Below are 16,927 nucleotides of genomic sequence, written 5' to 3'. Positions count from 1 at the left end.
TTCTTACTTCAAAGTGAAAGATGCACACGACTAGATAGTAAATTAACTCTTAGGGTGTCATGCTCCAGTAGCTAGGTAATAAAACCTTACTGATTTCCTTTTGGCCAAATTATCCCAGGATGTGCTAAATCCTGGGGAGAAAATTATGCATTTTGAATGCTGAACACTTTCGGGTATGAGGTAGCATTAACCAAATTATAACACTACAACCTAAAGGTTCTGTTACAAGCCAGAAAGAGTTAACTTACCACCCAAAGAACTAACGTGACAATCAGCAGGGCTTAACTTCTGAAGCACAGAGCTGACAAGTACTAACGATAGTACTGGATAGTGGCTGAAAGCTCACATTTTTAACCTGGCTCAAATCTGGATCTATCAGTTTCTGGCTGTGTATTTTTGGACAAGTTGCTTTAAGTCTTAGAATCTTCATCTAAACGATGGAACAGACAGACTCAGAGGGTTGTCCGAGGACAAAATGAGATAAACCATGCAACGCGTCTAGCACAGTGTGCCAGCTACTCTAACCACGATGTATAAAGAGTATCAGAGCATTCACAGTTAAACTTTCTCACAGGAGTGATTTAACTTATTTAAATGATTAGTAAGGATACTAAAAATGCTGTGTAAGTTTAAAAACTATACACTAATTGCTTACGCAACATTATGGTATCGATTTAGAAAATCTATGAAACATTCACTGTGTAAGTTGTGGAAGATAACAGAAATAGGAGAACTGACCTCTGCCTTCATAGAGTTTACAAGACAAAAACAGAAAACTAATTATAATTACCAAAGGATAAAATATGGCATCATAAAGAGGGTATAAAGCATTACGGAGTAGCCCCTGAGGGACTCTGGGAAGGCTCCTTAAAAACATTCAGGAGCTTTCTCTTTGAGAGCTGCCCTGGGCTTGTCTCACCAATCAGGGATTCATACTCTCCAAGTCTCTCTCAATTAGGCCATGTGCCTCAGAGTGACACCTTGATGTTCTTAAAAGTTTACTTCACATCTATGTCAAGGCTGTTTGATAAGCTGGCAACATCTGACTGACTATGAAATAAGAGCTCGAAAAACTTTTCACATGGCTTTGACCTTCTTTTTCGGTAAAAAGTTTCTGCTTCTGAACAGTAGCTCTAAGAAGGATGAGATCAGTCCAGTTAAATTATACTCATTACTCCTCACCAGTCAGTGAAAGGAGAAAATTAGCTCAGACTCCTGGTAGACTAGTCAACAGCAATATCTGGGAGGAGACAGCTCGAATCACACGTTGGAATTGCCTAATTAATGAAGAGTTCATTGACATGGATCCCAGGGGCAAACCAAGCTGTATTCTAGAACTGAATGAGCCTCACATGATTAGTGGACTTTGGTTCACAGTCTCAAAAGAAGTTTGCATCAAGCCAATGCAAATGAGTAGTTCAAGTAAGATTAAACCAAAAACCAGAGCAAATCTGTTGCCGTTGAGTCAATTCTGACTCATAGTGACCCTATAGGATAGACTAGAACTGTCCCATCGCATTTCCACGGAACAGCTGGTGGATTCAAACTGTCAATCTTTTTGGTTAGCAGCCTAGCTCACTGTAGCTCTAGACCACTACGTCACCAGGGCTCCCAAGTAAAATTAACCACCCTCCTCCAAAAAAAAAAAAAAAAAAACCCGTTGCCATTGAGTCGGTTCCAACTCATAGTGACCCTATAGGACAGCGCAGAACTGATAGGAACAGCTGGTACATTCGAACTGCTGACCTTTTGGTTAGGAAACAAGCTCTTTAACCACTGCATCACCAAGTAAGATTAGGAGCCATCAAAAAGTAGAAATGTATACAATTACTGTATTTGTTAATCTAGCTCATCGGCCAAAGGAAAGGTTATCTTAGAGACCGCCCGTGAATGATTCTGTAAAAGACTCCTTGATGCCCCCTCCATTAGTAACATGCCACCTGGTATCTTGTTTATGGGTTTATCACTTCATTTGGTTAAAACAGAGGAAGATACGTGCTTATATCCACTTTCAAACCACAGGCAACCTGGGTTTCTTGGTAAGCTAGATGATTCTGCAAGTTATCATTATTACCTTATAAGCATTATTTTTTCCTACATTATACACTATTGGATTTAACACTTTTACATCTTGTAATACAAAATGTGTGCATGATTCCTAATGGAAATGGTTAGACATTGTAGTTTTCACTGCCTTCACAATGTAAGAGAAAACCCTTTTGCAATTTTTTGCATTAAGCCTTGAAAATGCTTTATCATTAGAGATGTAAATATCTTTCAAATATTAGTTCCTGGATGAAATCCAATTGGGCAAAATTCAATTTAGGTACTTTAGAAACGGCAGTAATAAAAACAGAACTCTGTGGAAATGGGCAGAAGACACCAGGAAGCTGAATAATACTAAAGTAATTTTATGATTATTAGTATCTTGTGCACATTGGAAAGTAAGTAGATACTCTTTAGTGGCAACGCTCCTATTTGTTCAGCTCTTTCCCATTTTCAAACGGCTTTTATCCACATCATCTGATCCGGTCCGCCAACAATCCATGCATGTGAGCAAGAAACATAGTGTTATCTGCACTTTCAGATGGAGAACCAGAGACCAGAAGAAAGTAGGTGCCTGGCCAAATAAGTAGATGCCAAAGGCATGTTCTACCACATATTAAACATGGTGTTGGTAAGTACTAACTGATAACACTGTGATTATTCCACTTCATGATGCTTCTAAACTCAATGCTGATACTCGTCTTTCAGTTAAAGTTCCTACGTAACCCCTCTCCAGCCTGATCTTCAAAAAGGAAGAGAATACATTTTGTCGATGTAACGACATTAATCACAAAGGTCTGATCTGCAGCATACTGTATTTTTCTACCTTCTACCACATGCCAAGAAACAACAGTGTACTTGCTGAGAAGACCAGTTTAATCTGCCAAGAAAAAATCACCCCCAACTCTTGCACTAATCAATGAAACTGGAGGATCTATAAGAAATGGGTAATTTTCAGCACCTTTTCTTCACCTTGAACCCACTGCGGTCGAGTCGATTCCGACTCGTAGTGGAAAGAGACGATGGAAAAGCTCAATATCATCAGTCAGAACAAGGCCGGGGCCGACTGTGGAACAGACCGTCAATTGCTCATATACAAGTTGAAGATGAAACTGAAGAAAATCAGAACAAGTCCACGAGAGCCAAAATATGACCTTGAGTATATCCCACCTGAATTTAGAGACCATCTCAAGAATAGATTTGACACAGTGAACACTAGTGACCGAAAACCAGACGCGTTGTGGAATGACATCAAGGACATCATCCATGAAGAAAGCAAGAGGTCATTGAAAAGACAGGAAAGAAAGAAAAGACCAAGATGGATGTCACAGGAGACCCTGAAAGTTGCTCTTGAGTGTCGAACAGCTAAAGCAAAAGGAAGAATTGATGAAGTAAAAGAACTGAACAGATTTTTTTTTTTTCCTCGAGAAAACAAAGTATTATAATGACATGTGCAAAGAGCTGAAGATGGAAAACCAAAAGGGAAGAACACGCTTGGCGTTTCTCAAGCTGAAAGGACTGAAGAAAAAGTTTGACTCTCGAGTTGCAATAGTGAAGGATTCCATGGGGAAAATATTAAACGACACAGGAAGCATCAAAAGAAGATGGAAGGAATACAGAGTCATTATACCAAAAAGAATTAGTTGATATTCAACCATTTCAAGAGGTGGCATATGATCAGGAACTGATGGTACTGAAGGAAAAAGTCCAAGCTGTTCTGAAGGCATTGGCGAAAAACAAGGCTCCAGGAATTGATGGAATATCAATTGAGATGAGTCAACAAACAGATGCAGCGCTGGAGGTGCTCACTCGTCTATGCCAACAAATATGGAAGACAGCTTCCTGGCCAACTGACTGGAAGAGATCCGTATTTATGCCTATTCCCAAGAAAGGTGATCCAACCAAATGTGGAAATTACAGAACAATATCATTAATATCACACGCAAGCAAAATTTTGCTGAAGATCATTCAAAAATGGCTGCAGCAGTATATCGACAGGGAACTGCCAGAAATTCAGGCTGGTTTCAGAAGACGATGTGGAACTAGGAGTATCATTGCTGATGTCAGATGGATCCTGGCTGAAAGCAGAGAATACCAGAACGATGTTTACCTGTGTTTTATTGACTATGCAAAGGTATTTGACTGTGTGGATCATAACAAACTATGGATAACACTGTGAAGAATGGGAATTCCAGAACACCTAATTGTGCTCATGAGGAACCTTTACATAGATCAAGAGGCAGTTGTTTGAACAGAACAAGGGGATACTGATTGGTTTAAAGTCAGGTAAGGTGTGCATCAGGGTTGTATTCTTTCACCATACCTATTTAATCTGTATGCTGAACAAATAATACGAGAAGCTGGACTATATGAAGAAGAACGGGGCATCAGGATTCGAGGAAGACTCATTAACAACCTGCATTATGCAGATGACACAACCTTGCTTGCTGAAAGTGAAGAGGACTTGAAGCACTTACTAATGAAGATCAAAGACCACAGCCTTCAGTATGGATTACACCTCAACATAAAGAAAACAAAAATCCTCACAACTGGACCAATGAGCAACATCATGATAAACGGAGAAAAGACTGAAGTTGTCAAGGATTTCATCTGACTTGGATCCACAATCAACAGCCGTGGAAGCAGCAGTCAAGAAATCAAAGGACGCATTGCACTGGGCAAATCTGCTACAAAGGACCTCTTCAAAGTGTTGAAGAGCAAAGATGTCACCCTGAAGACTAAGGTGCGCCTGACCCAAGCCACGGTGTTTTCAATCACGTCAATCACGTCATACACATGTGAAAGCTGGACAATGAATAAGGAAGGCCGAAGAAGAGTTGACACCTTTGAATTGTGGTGTTGGCGAAGAATATTGAATATACCATGGACTGCCAAAAGAACGAACAAATCTGTCTTGGAAGAAGTGCGGCCAGAGTGCTCCTTAGAGGCAAGGATGGCGAGACTGCGTCTTACATACTTTGGACATGTTGTCAGGAGGGATGAGTCCCTGGAGAAGGACATCATGCTTGGCAGGGTACAGGGTCAGGGGAAAAGAGGAAGACCCTCAACGAGGTGGACTGACACAGTGGCTGGAACAATGAGCTCAGGCATAACAACGAGTGTAAGGATGGCTCAGGACCGGGCAGTGTTTCGTTCTGTTGTGCGTAGGGTCGCTATGAGTCGGAACCGACTCGACGGCACCTAACAACAACATTTCTTCACCTGACACAGTGACCAGTGGCAAATTAAAAAAGGTCCTTAGCACAGTACTACCAATGGCAATGGCAAAGAAAACTAGCACTGGGTGGGAAAAGAGCAGGTGCTGGGTAAATCACCTCAAAGCATTTCATTCTCACTCATTACGCAACTAACATCTGCTAACTCTCCACCAGGCACAGTGTTCTCAAGGAGCAAAAATAAAACCATAGCCACTGCTGATTGAGTGGTACTCTGTGCTAGACACTAGTTGAGGTACTTTATGAGTATTAACTCATTTCACAAATTAGTAAGGTAGCACTACTGGGTCCTCATTTTTCAGCTGAGGTAATGGAGGAGGTAAGTAAGATGCCCAAGTTATTTACGTAGCAGGTAAATGCCAGTGCAGGGATCTGAACCCAAAGAGTCTGGCGTTAGAGCCTGCGGTCTAAACCAGGGGTCTGCAGAGAGCTCACGAGCCAAATCTGGCCCACCACCTGTTCTTGTACAGCCCTCTCATTAAGAATAGCTTTTACATTTTGAAATGCTTGAGAAAAAATCAAAAAAGAATAATTTGTGACACATGAAAATTATGACATTCATTTCCAGTGTCTATAAATTGGAACACAGCCACTCTCATTCATTTACATATTATCTATGGCTGCTTTCACATTAACAGCAGACTTGAGTAATTGTGACGGAGATCCTGTGTGGCCTGCAAAGCCTAAAATATTATCTGGCCCTTTATAGAAAACGTTTGCTGACCTCTGCTCTTAGCCTTTACGCTCTATGCTGATTTAGCATCTCTACTTCGGTGTCGTAAGAGGCTTTGCAAACTTCACAAACCCAAAATCAAATTCCTCATTTCCTCTACCACCTATATGGTGATCCATAACTCAACAATCTTCCCCAATGAAAAACCGAACCTTCTAGTTGTAAATGCCATAGACCTAGAGGATCTTTACTTCCTTTCTTTCTTTCACCCTTCATGTTCAAAGCCATCAGCAAATCTGGTCGGCTCAGCTTCTGAAATGGACAACCATATTTCCTTACCTCTACTGCTCCCACCCTGGCCCAAGCTATCACCATCTCTCTTCTGCATTACTGCCATAACCTCTTACTAGTCTCTCTTGCTTCAGCTCTTGCCCAAGGCAGCACCCAAAATGTTTTTCTGCTCACAAGCCCTCTGGCCTTGCCCAAAAGCTAGGCACACTCCTGCTTCACGGCTCTGGCACTGGCTTCCCCCAGTGACTGCAGGCCTCTTCTCAAGTATCACCTTATTAACAGGTCTTCCCTTTGTACACAACCTACATATCTTAGCCCTGGGACTCTGCTTCCTGGCTTTACTGTTTGCCATATTGTCAGAATCTGCCACACAATATATATGCTGGTTCTCCAGTGAATTCGATCAATTCAATAAGCAGATGTTTAGTTCATTTTCTTCACTTACATATCTCTGGCACTAGGCCAGGCTTGGCATATTAAGGTGCTTAAGTAGGTGTCTGCTGAATGGAAGAAACAATTGTCCCTACATTCAAAATACCCTCAATTCAATGACTCAGACAGGTCAACGTATATTGAACATACAAATAACCGTAGTGAGCAGTTTAATAGTAGGTTTCTTATTTTTCCTACTTTCTTATCAAATATCCTATTCTAAGCAAAAAAAAAAAAAAATTTTTGTGCGTCAATCAAAAGGCAGAGATCCCAACCCACTGCTGTCAAGTCGATTCCGACTCATAGCGACCCTACAGAGATAGCTAGCTTTAAAACCTCATAGTCAACGTATGAAACTGTTTTACACAACAAATCTGTTTCATTAAATGGAGGTCCTGAACAGGTGCTCAATGACCTGTTCTTAAATGCACTGTCACCTTTTGTTTCAATTCTAATTCCCTTCTTTGCATCTCTGTCAAATTCTAGGACACGTGGTCCATGTTAGCTAGAGGGACCGCCCCCCATCCTTGACCATATGCTCTAAGTCCTGCTGCTCAGCTCCTATCTACCACTCTTGAAAGAAACAATCATTTCTTAGCCATAAATGCAGTGAAGCAGAGCTTCCACCAAGACCATATATCTTATAAAGCCCTACCGTTTCTAAGCATGAACTCAAGGTGAGCCAATGTCTGGAAAGTTAAGAGCAGCTCTCTGCTGCCCGACCTGGAGGCAATGCAGTTTCTAAACATGGGAGGAAAAATAGTTGGGTGAGCTCCCAAGTGGTGAAACGCATCAACGAACGAACAGCACAGCCACGCCAAAGCCTATGGACGAACAAGTGACATTTCCTGAAAGCAAGATCTGCCTGCTTGGCTTCTCTACTTCCTGGCCGTATTTTAACTAAGAAAAGCAGTTATTGTACTAATGTATTGATTTTTAAATAAATACACAGGAATGTTGCGGATCTGGTAACAGAAAAGAATTGATGACAAGAAATTGCCGTACCCTTTCCTCCAGTCTAGCCAGCTGCTCTTTGTAGAAGGCATCCTGCTTCTTTATCACTCGATCTTTCTCTTCCAGCTGCTTAGCCTAAAAAAAGAATTGAGCAAAATATGGTATCAAGAAAAAGCCACAAGAGCAAAGGAAAAGTCAAGTATACATTGCATTAGAAGTAAGTCTACAAAGCTGACAATTTTTGCAGTCTATTAGGCCTCTGCCATAGAGCTGTGTTAATAAGATGATGATTGCTGGATTTAAACTGTAAAGGATAAGTCTTCCTTGTATTTCTTTTTTTTTTTTTTAAACTGTAACAGCTGTGTCCTACTTTGTCCAAATGTATTTGGGAATTTCAGAAAACAGCACACCACAGACTGTTTCATTTAACTTCCCCTTCGAAGGGTAATTTCAAGGATTAATATTTTGCACAATAAAACTTTGATTCTATACCTTTGTTTATGCCTAAGACATGTGATTATTAACCTTCTTCCTTGAACAAGAACATGCTTCTATAACATTTTGTATGTTAAACCTTATTATTTGGGAACCTTGAAATTACCCAGTGAAACCTACATATGAAGCCACATATTGCTCTATTTCCTTTTTCATGAAGAAATAGTTGTCTGGGGTGGGGGGGGGGAGGGGTCGGGGGCAGGGGGAGGAGGGTTGGGCAAAAACTACCATAATTTTTTATGTGAAGAATTAAAAAAACATTAGTTATTCCACTTCTAATGAATGTATGAGACTTTATCTTTTTTACAAAATTAAAAACAAGTAATAAGTTATTTTGATCCTTGAAAAAAATAACGGAGATGGTTATTTATGAATGTTCCTCAAGATTCATTAAAAAATGCTTTCCTCAAACTGCTGCTTGTCTCTTGAATACTGTGTTAAGGTGAGACTGTTAATCTCAGGGGGCAGGGACTTCCCCATCTCACCTCAAGTTAGAAAAGTTCTTAACGTAGGAAGGTTTGTTCGGCGAGTGCTGGGTTCATTACTGACTAGGAATTTCCAGAATACAGCAAGTATAGAGCTATTCCCGCCCTCATGCCATGCACCACGTTCTCCACAGCAGACTAAGGGCTGCCTGGCTCAGCCGTGTTAGGGGGTCTGCCTGCACAACCTCCCACTACCATTCAGAAGGACCACTTGTGCGCCGGCAGGGCCTTGTTATGCTACTTACTTTGGCTTCAATCTCCTGCAGCATGTTAAAAACAAACAAACGATTATTGAACAATACAAGCACTGCTTCTTCCTCATGTCCCAGAGAAATCTGGTGGATAATATCTATCTAAGATGCAAACCAAAGAAGGCAATAGGGGAAATAAAACGAGAGAACATGCTTAACTTGGGACAAACTAAAATGCCACGGTGCTATTCCAGTTGGAACAGAAGGATTCAATAGGCATCTCATGCTGTTTGAAATCATAAGCATACAGGAGAACAAACACAATATCAAGATCAGATAAAAAATACATTCATGTGTAAGTAACAATCAATGGCTCCTTGGTCCAGCACCATAAAGGTCCCACTAATGTGTGAGGAATATAAAAGAAAAAATAAAAGGAGTAAAAAATTTTTGACAGACAAAACTGAAGAAAATATACATGACTCTATGATCTAAAAAGAAAAAGCTTTTAAAATTCAGCATGCGCGCACACACACAAAAAGGAAAATATGGGAAGAACAGACTTATGAGAACCTACACAAAACATATCATAAAAACCAAGAGAAAAAGCAAATGACAAAGGAAAAGAAATTCCAACATATAAACTATCAGAGCTAATGTTAACATATAGGCTCTTAAAAAATCACCCACTACCCCACAAAAACCCAAAAGAAAAATAAAAAAATGACAGAGACTAGCAATTCACTAAAGATATACAAATATCAATCAAACACATGCAAAAAATCCAACTGAATAGGAAATTTAAAAACTGCAAATTAAAATAATGAGATTCCATTACTAATCTATCAAATTGGCAAAAATATAAAATCATAATACAATATAGGCAAGGATATAAGAAAACAGGCTCTCCTAAACACTGCTGGTTGGAATGTAAATTGGTATAGCCATTTTTAAAACCATTTTCACAAAATGTAGTAAGTCTTAAAAATGTACATATGCACTGAGATTCAGAAACTTTTTAAAAAAAATTATGGCAATATGCAAAGATGTTCATTATAGGGTTATTTAGAATTACACAGCAATAAAAACAAAGAAACCAGTCCCATTACAAATAATAAAAAAAGAGAGAGAGACCATACTCTCCTTACCATTTATACTCTTTTTTTTTTTTTTTAACTTAGGATATTTTGTTCCTATGATATTGAATTATTTTTATGCTTTTGCTAGGAAAGGACAAAAAAAAAAAAAAAAGGATAGTCAGCAAGGTATCAAGAGGTTACAAGCAGGGTAGTGGTCTTATAGGTGGTTTCTAGTCCCTTATCTTTGTTTCTTTATATCTTCCAAATAGTGGCTAAGAGTTTGGCGGCTAACCAAAAGGTCAACAATTCAAAATCCACCAGGCACTCCCTGGAAACCCTATGCGGGCAGTTCTGCTCTGTCCTATAGGGTCGCTATGAGTGGGAATCAACTTGATGGCAACGGGTTTGGTATTTTGTTTTTACTCTGTAATCAAGGGGCAAAAGGAGGGACGTTTTTGAGGGCAGGGAGCTATTGCGATGGTGGTTATACAAGTGCATGTATCTGTGAGAACTCACAGAGTGGCGCACTGCAAAGAGTGAGTTTAACTGTACGGAAGCTTCAAAAAGTGAATACAAAGTAAACATTCTAAGATTTATGAAAATAATTATATATTAATACACGGATGTGTGTATGTGTATGTGTATGTATTTGTTAATTTTCATTACAACTTGGCTAATTTTACTTCCAGAAATTTAAATTTAGTCCTAAGAAATGTACACAACAATTTGTATCTCAGAAAATACAGCGTTATTTAAAGCGACAAAAAACTGGGAACAATAAAGGTTTGGATAAATAAGGTATGGCCTAACAACAGGAGTTTGATTATAAAGATTTTGGTCCAGTCATATGATCAAACATTCAATAGAATCAAGAAATAATGATTTTGGGATCAAAGTGGCAACAACAACTTGAAAGATTAGATGGGAACCTTAGGACGCAGTGAATTTATGTTAACGGGGGAGGAGCAACTCAGAAAATGAGGATGAGAATGGTTGCACAAGTCAAAAAATGTAATCAATGCCACTGAATGGTACATGTAGAAACATGGTAGATGTTTTGCTGTGTATATTCTCAACAACAACAACGAAAAAGGTTAAACATACACAAAATAAAGAATATCACCTACGAATACTGTGCTCCTTTTTTAAAAAGAATCATCTATATGAGACCAAATGGTCAACAATTAATTTAAAACAAAAATGACAAGAATACAAGGGAGGCAGGGAAACTAGATTAATGGAAACCGAACAACCAGAATGGAAATACTGAGAATGTTCACACGTTTGAAGAATGTAACCAATGTCACTGAAAACTTTGTGTAGAAATTGTTGAATGGGAACCTAAACTGCTGTGTAAACCTTCACCGAAAGCACAACAAAACATTATTTTAAAGAAAGAAATAATGTTTTAACAGAACCATTAATAATATGAAAAACCCAAAATACTAATAAAGGAAAAGCTAGGTCATAAAATAGCACCGTATAGAAAGTTCCTAATTTTGGTTCAGAAATTGGGAAAAGGGGTATCAGAGGGCAGGGGTGGGGCAAGCTGAGTGCTTGGTTGTGGAATGGGGAAAAATGTTAAGTACAGGCAGTCCCAGCTTACGAACGTCCGACTCAGTACATCCCAGAGTTACGAACCAACACCAACCCTGTCAGGAAAAAACTGACTCGGAAAGCTGGAAAGGAATGAGGGGCTGAGGGTTCAAGATGCTCTAGCCTTCCTCCTTAATATGGTCCCCGCCCACTGACAAATCCAGAGCCGCGAGGCTCCTCACTACGGGATGCACAGCCTTGTGCACTTGTCCTCTGGGTGGCGCACTGACCGGCCAGGCCAGCCACGAGAAGCCGAGCAGCAGTACTTGGGGATGCAGACGATAGTGCTGGCCCTTTCTGAGCTCTCAGGGAGGCGGGTACACGTGGGCTCTCCATTGGCTGCTGTGGACCACGGCTGGGTGCACCATGTCACTGGGACCCACTGACCTCCAGCAGCCGCCCAAGGACCTGCTGCGACGCCTGTGCATGGGTGAGAAGTGCAGCCTATTGTAGGAGCCTGGGAGCCTGAACACTGTGTACCTGCAAGTGGTGCTGGCCAATGGCTGTGACATGCGCACCATGCTGTTCTCCGAGTACAACCTGTCAGTGTGCCGCACTGGGTGCACGGCCTGGCCTTCATGGCGCCACCTTACCTAGCCCTACCCGACTCCACCGGATGCTCCATGGTATGCAGCCTGGGACCACTGCAGCACCTCTCTGGGCTTCTGTTTCCCCTACCTTACACTTGTGAGATTTCACTATTGCAGCAGTTCCTGGCCTTCTGGTGGCTGGGGGAGGGAGGGGCAGTCTTAGATTCCCGACCTCTGGATGTCCATATGGTGTGCTGGTCCGTGGAGAACTCTGGACTTGGGTTTCCCTAAGCATTCTCGTCCTAACCCTTGGGCCCCGAGCTCATTCTTAGTACATCCTGGGTGGCACTTTTTCCCCTGCATCCGAGGCAAGGGCTGAGAGTTGGTGCATGGGGTTGACAGGTATGGTGAGGAAGTGATGAGGGAATGAACCATCTGGCCCCAGCACCAACCTACCCATGCCCCCAACCCTCCCTGCCTCTGCTGAGGAGTTCAAAACCCAGCAGAAATGCACCCCAGTGGTACAACGTAGATTTTTTAGTTGAGTCTACAATAAAGTCTCTAATTGGTCTTGAGGATTTTACAGACCAGAGTCCGCGAAGTATTTTGGGTAGTTTGCCCTGTAGGTATCTCTTCAACTATGGAGAAGGTACATACAATGATTCGTAATAACTAACGGGCATTACTTTGCAATGTTCATCAAAACATTATTACTGTATTACTGTATAAAGATGTTTCAGTGTATCTGGAAATGTTTCTTTAAATTCATTACTCATAGGAAAGTATACTATATACTAAGATGAACATTTGACTAACTGACCTGAGATACAAACGTACCTAACTGTTCTGACTTGTATACAAATTTGACTTAAAGACGGGTTTAGGAATGGAAGTTCGTAATATGTGGACTGCCTATATGTCAAGATGTCTTCAGTGGTTATGGTATGCATCAAACCCATCACCCTTGAGTTGAATTCCAACTCATATCAACCCTATACGACAGAGTAGAAATGCCCTGTAGGGTTTCCAAGGTTGTAAATCTTTATAGTAGACTGCCACATCTTTCTCCCACAGAGGGCTGGTGGGTTCAAACTGCTGATCTTTCAGTTAGCAGCCGAGCTCTTAACCACTGCACCAAGAGGGCTCCTTATGGTATGTATAGTGGGATATTTTTCTTATTTGGACTGCTCTGTATCTTCTGAATTTTCTGTAACGAACTTTTATAATCAGAAAAATATTTTACAAACGTTGATATCACATACATTTATTCTTGACTATAAAAAGTAATATGATATATAATCTAACTAATATTAAATTAACAGCCCAAAAAGAATTTGTTTTAACATGAACAGTTACTCATGGCACGGAAATTACTTCACCTACTAAACCGTTAATATATTATTACCTGGTTCCCTCTGCCATTCAATGTACGACATTATCCACCTTGGCCCTTAAACACTTGCACCAAATAGTGTTTCCATTGTTCACATAGAGCTACACAATGAAATTAAAAAGGGCAAAGAGAGAAAATGTAATGGATATTCCATTATGGCTACTTAGAAAACACTAAGTGCTAGAATTCAATGCTACAAGTACACCAGCCAACAAATTTAATTGTGAAGAGCTGAACGAAGGTAAATAAAGACTGTACTGAGACATCCTTGTTTTCTGACATACAACCGGTGAAATTTTTCAAGGCAACATACTAAAAGGTCATCTATGCATACTAAAAAACCAAAGAGGGAGCTACCTCCAAAGCCCTGATAACGACACACTATCGGCTAACATCACAAATCTCTCCCTAGACTGCAACCAGAATCAATACTTTGAAATCTACTGGGGAGAAGAACAAAATGAGAAACATGGCCTCAACCCTGTAGCGGCACATCGCTTTGAAACAGTTAATGTGCTGCTGTAAGGGAAAGTCACACAATATGAATCCTCAACCTTAAATAAGCCTTGAATACATTGACTAAGCTAATGGCTGCTGCAGATGGAGAGTCACATTCAATGGGAAAAAAGGCAGTAAACCAACTACAAGGCAATAAAATTTGGCTGTGTAACTTTCCAGCAGACGCAGAATCACAATAATTGAGCAAGTAAAAACAAGAGGATTATGACACAGAAAAGATGGTAATATTTACACTCGATTAAGTAGAAACACACTATTGTTACACTAGAACAGTTTCTTAGAAAAAAAATATAGAAAAAGTTTCCCCCATCTTCTGCTTGCTATTTAGTCCTCCCACTAGGAGAAATGTGCACTGCTCAGCTTTCAGATCCTGCTAGATTTAGGACCACATGATTGGGCTTGAAACCGTGGCACAATGTGCTTAAATGATCCTTTTGGAAAACTAGAGCATCCCATAACAGAAACAAAGAGAATAAGGAAAACAAGTTTCTAAAAAGCCCAACACATAAACATTTTGATGTTTTAACTCAGTGTCTGTAGTTAGATGAAAAAATGAAGTGTGTATGTGTTGGCGTCCTTAATGATGTGACTCTTTTCAGAGAGGACCTGAAGGTGCTTACAAAAAAAGATAAAACGAGGTCAGGAGATGACAACAGTGGGGTCATGGATGGGCTGTACTGTGCTGATAGGAACTTTACCTTCCCACGTGCATCTCTAGGTAAGTCTTTGTAGTGCCAACTTTTCAGCATGGTGGCTCAGCCGTCTTAGCCCTGGGTGCTCCTGTGGACAGGGCTACGGTATGGCAGAGTGCGAGGCAGTGGGAACCCAGTGACATCACAGTCACTTAGCTCAGAGATAACATTGTTACTTCGTGCATCAAGTACAAGACATGTGAAGGAAAGATTCTGTGCTACATCATTTTAAATGACAAAGCATCTTGAAATGTTAGCGTTTAATTGTAATAGCTCAAGGTAAAAAACAAAAACAAACAAAAAAGCAGGTACCTATTCAATTTTCCATGGGAGGGTACTGTGAAGCCAGAGATTACTAGGAACAAGAAAAGGCAATATCTCTATAAGTCCGTCTAAGTAAGAAATTCCAATAGATGCATTTCCTTTTATTCTAAATCCTGTAACAAATCTGAAACACATGTTATAATCGACCGGGTAGTTCTCACACTGATGGATAATTTGTGGTGGGTAAAATATCTCCATTATCTATCTGGAAGGAGCCCTGGTGGCACAGTGGTTAAGCACTCGGCTGCTAACTGAAAGGTCTGCAATTAGAATCCACCTGTCTTTCTGTAGGAGAACGATATGGCAGTCAGCTTCCATAAAGCCTTGGAAACCCTATGGGCCAGTTCTATTCTGTCCTAGAGAGTCACTATGAGTTGGAATCGACTTGATGGCAACGGGTTTCATTTGAGGTTCTATCTATCTGTGTATCTATCTTACAGCTCAAGTAGGCAGATCAGGCAGACCAGAGCAGGGAAAAGAGCTTTACTCCCTGTCAGAACTACCTAAGACGCACAATCTCATAAAATCATACGCTGAAATAAAGAGAAAGACCTGAAACATCAAAGGGGGCTGAGCCATGAACTTGGAAGGTACTATTACGTTTAGAAGCTGTAGAACACGATCACTGTGAAAACCAATTAGCTGGAACAAAATAATGAAAAAAAAAAAAAGTAGCTGAATACTAGAGTTTAGTGATAAATGAGAAATTGCATACGGTTCACCAAGTCTTTACCAAGTGCCATCAATAAACAAAGAATTATACATAAAGCACTGTTTTCCAAATTACACCAGAAGGTGACCTTCAAAAGGGTGAGTCTCATCTAAGCGAACGTAAATGCTGACCAACCTTTTGTCAAATTTATCCTGCTTTCCAATGGCTGGTGAGAGCACCAGCATCAGCTATGAGCAGACCCCAGGTTGAAATGTCAAACTAATGGTGGCCACTAACACAGCTAAGACTGGATGCAGCTGGAACACAGACGAGTGGAAGGACAAAGGCCACTCTTCCAGTGACTCTTAAACACAAGTCTAGAATGCAAACCCAGGCTCCTGTATTTGAACAAGTCAATTTGTTTTCTGTTTATTTTCTTCCCTCGAAGAGTTGCATGAGCCCTGGTCTATATTTCAGCCTTTTCACACTGAAAACATGCCGGCCACAGCCTGAACATGTCCTCTGCCACTTTCTGGCGTACCTGCTTATTCTCTTGCAATAAGAAAGCAGGGACAAAGATAAATGGTTTTGAAATTAAAAAGTAAAACCAACCATGAATAAAGAGAGGAGGCTGTTAGGCTACGTAAATTTAGAACAGAAAGCGTTCTGGTGGTGCTCTGCTTTAAATTCTTCTAGGAGCTCTCTCATTACATTTGTGCAGATCTTGGGGCTCGATAAAAGCAGCAAAATTAAGTGCTAGACGAAATCAGAAAGAGTTTTACAAGCTTTCTTTTACAGCTGTGGAGGGATAAAAAATAATTTAAAAATCACATATTTACTTTTCCACTTTTCTAATTTATTATCGTGATTTGGACCTTGCTAATCGATGGCACTACGTTGGGTTTAGCACTATGGCATACTAGGGTGTGCACTTGGTGAGGACACGAGAGACTGGGATGTCCACCCTGGCTCAGCTAATACCCACGGAACCTTACCGATGTTCCAAAACCCCACTGATGTTCCAAAACCCCTCTTGAATGTTACTTCCTTAAGATCATTTTTGCCAAATCATACTGCGGCTGCATTTCCCACTTTTGCACCTTAACGGACCCTTTCAATGTGTCTCTCATGGCACCTGTTTTTTTTACTTTGCCTTGTATTATAACTGTTCATGTACCAGTTGTCCCTGTCTTCAACTGTAAGCTCTCTGAAGACAGGAAAGCGGTTTTAATTATCTCTGTTTGGATCTTTGGCTCAAGGAAACACTTAGCACATAGTGGCTGAACTGAAATGAACTGCAATGAAGGGAAGAGTGTGTAAGAAGCAGACATACCTTCTG

At 40.5% G+C, this 16,927-nt stretch overlaps 1 protein-coding gene across 1 annotated transcript in view; it reads right to left on the bottom strand.

Moving 5' to 3' along the window:
* The window catches only part of CHCHD3 (coiled-coil-helix-coiled-coil-helix domain containing 3), a 335,977-nt gene that overhangs the window by 109,336 nt on the left and 209,714 nt on the right, over positions 1-16,927 (bottom strand). The window contains exon 5 of the mRNA XM_049894661.1: positions 7,684-7,767. Coding sequence (XP_049750618.1) covers positions 7,684-7,767 — 84 coding nt within the window. The remainder of the gene's footprint in view (positions 1-7,683; positions 7,768-16,927) is intronic.

The sequence above is a fragment of the Elephas maximus genome, chromosome 8 (assembly GCF_024166365.1).
Source record: "Elephas maximus indicus isolate mEleMax1 chromosome 8, mEleMax1 primary haplotype, whole genome shotgun sequence".
NCBI lineage: Eukaryota > Metazoa > Chordata > Mammalia > Proboscidea > Elephantidae > Elephas > Elephas maximus.
This window is presented reverse-complemented; position numbering and strand designations above follow the sequence as displayed.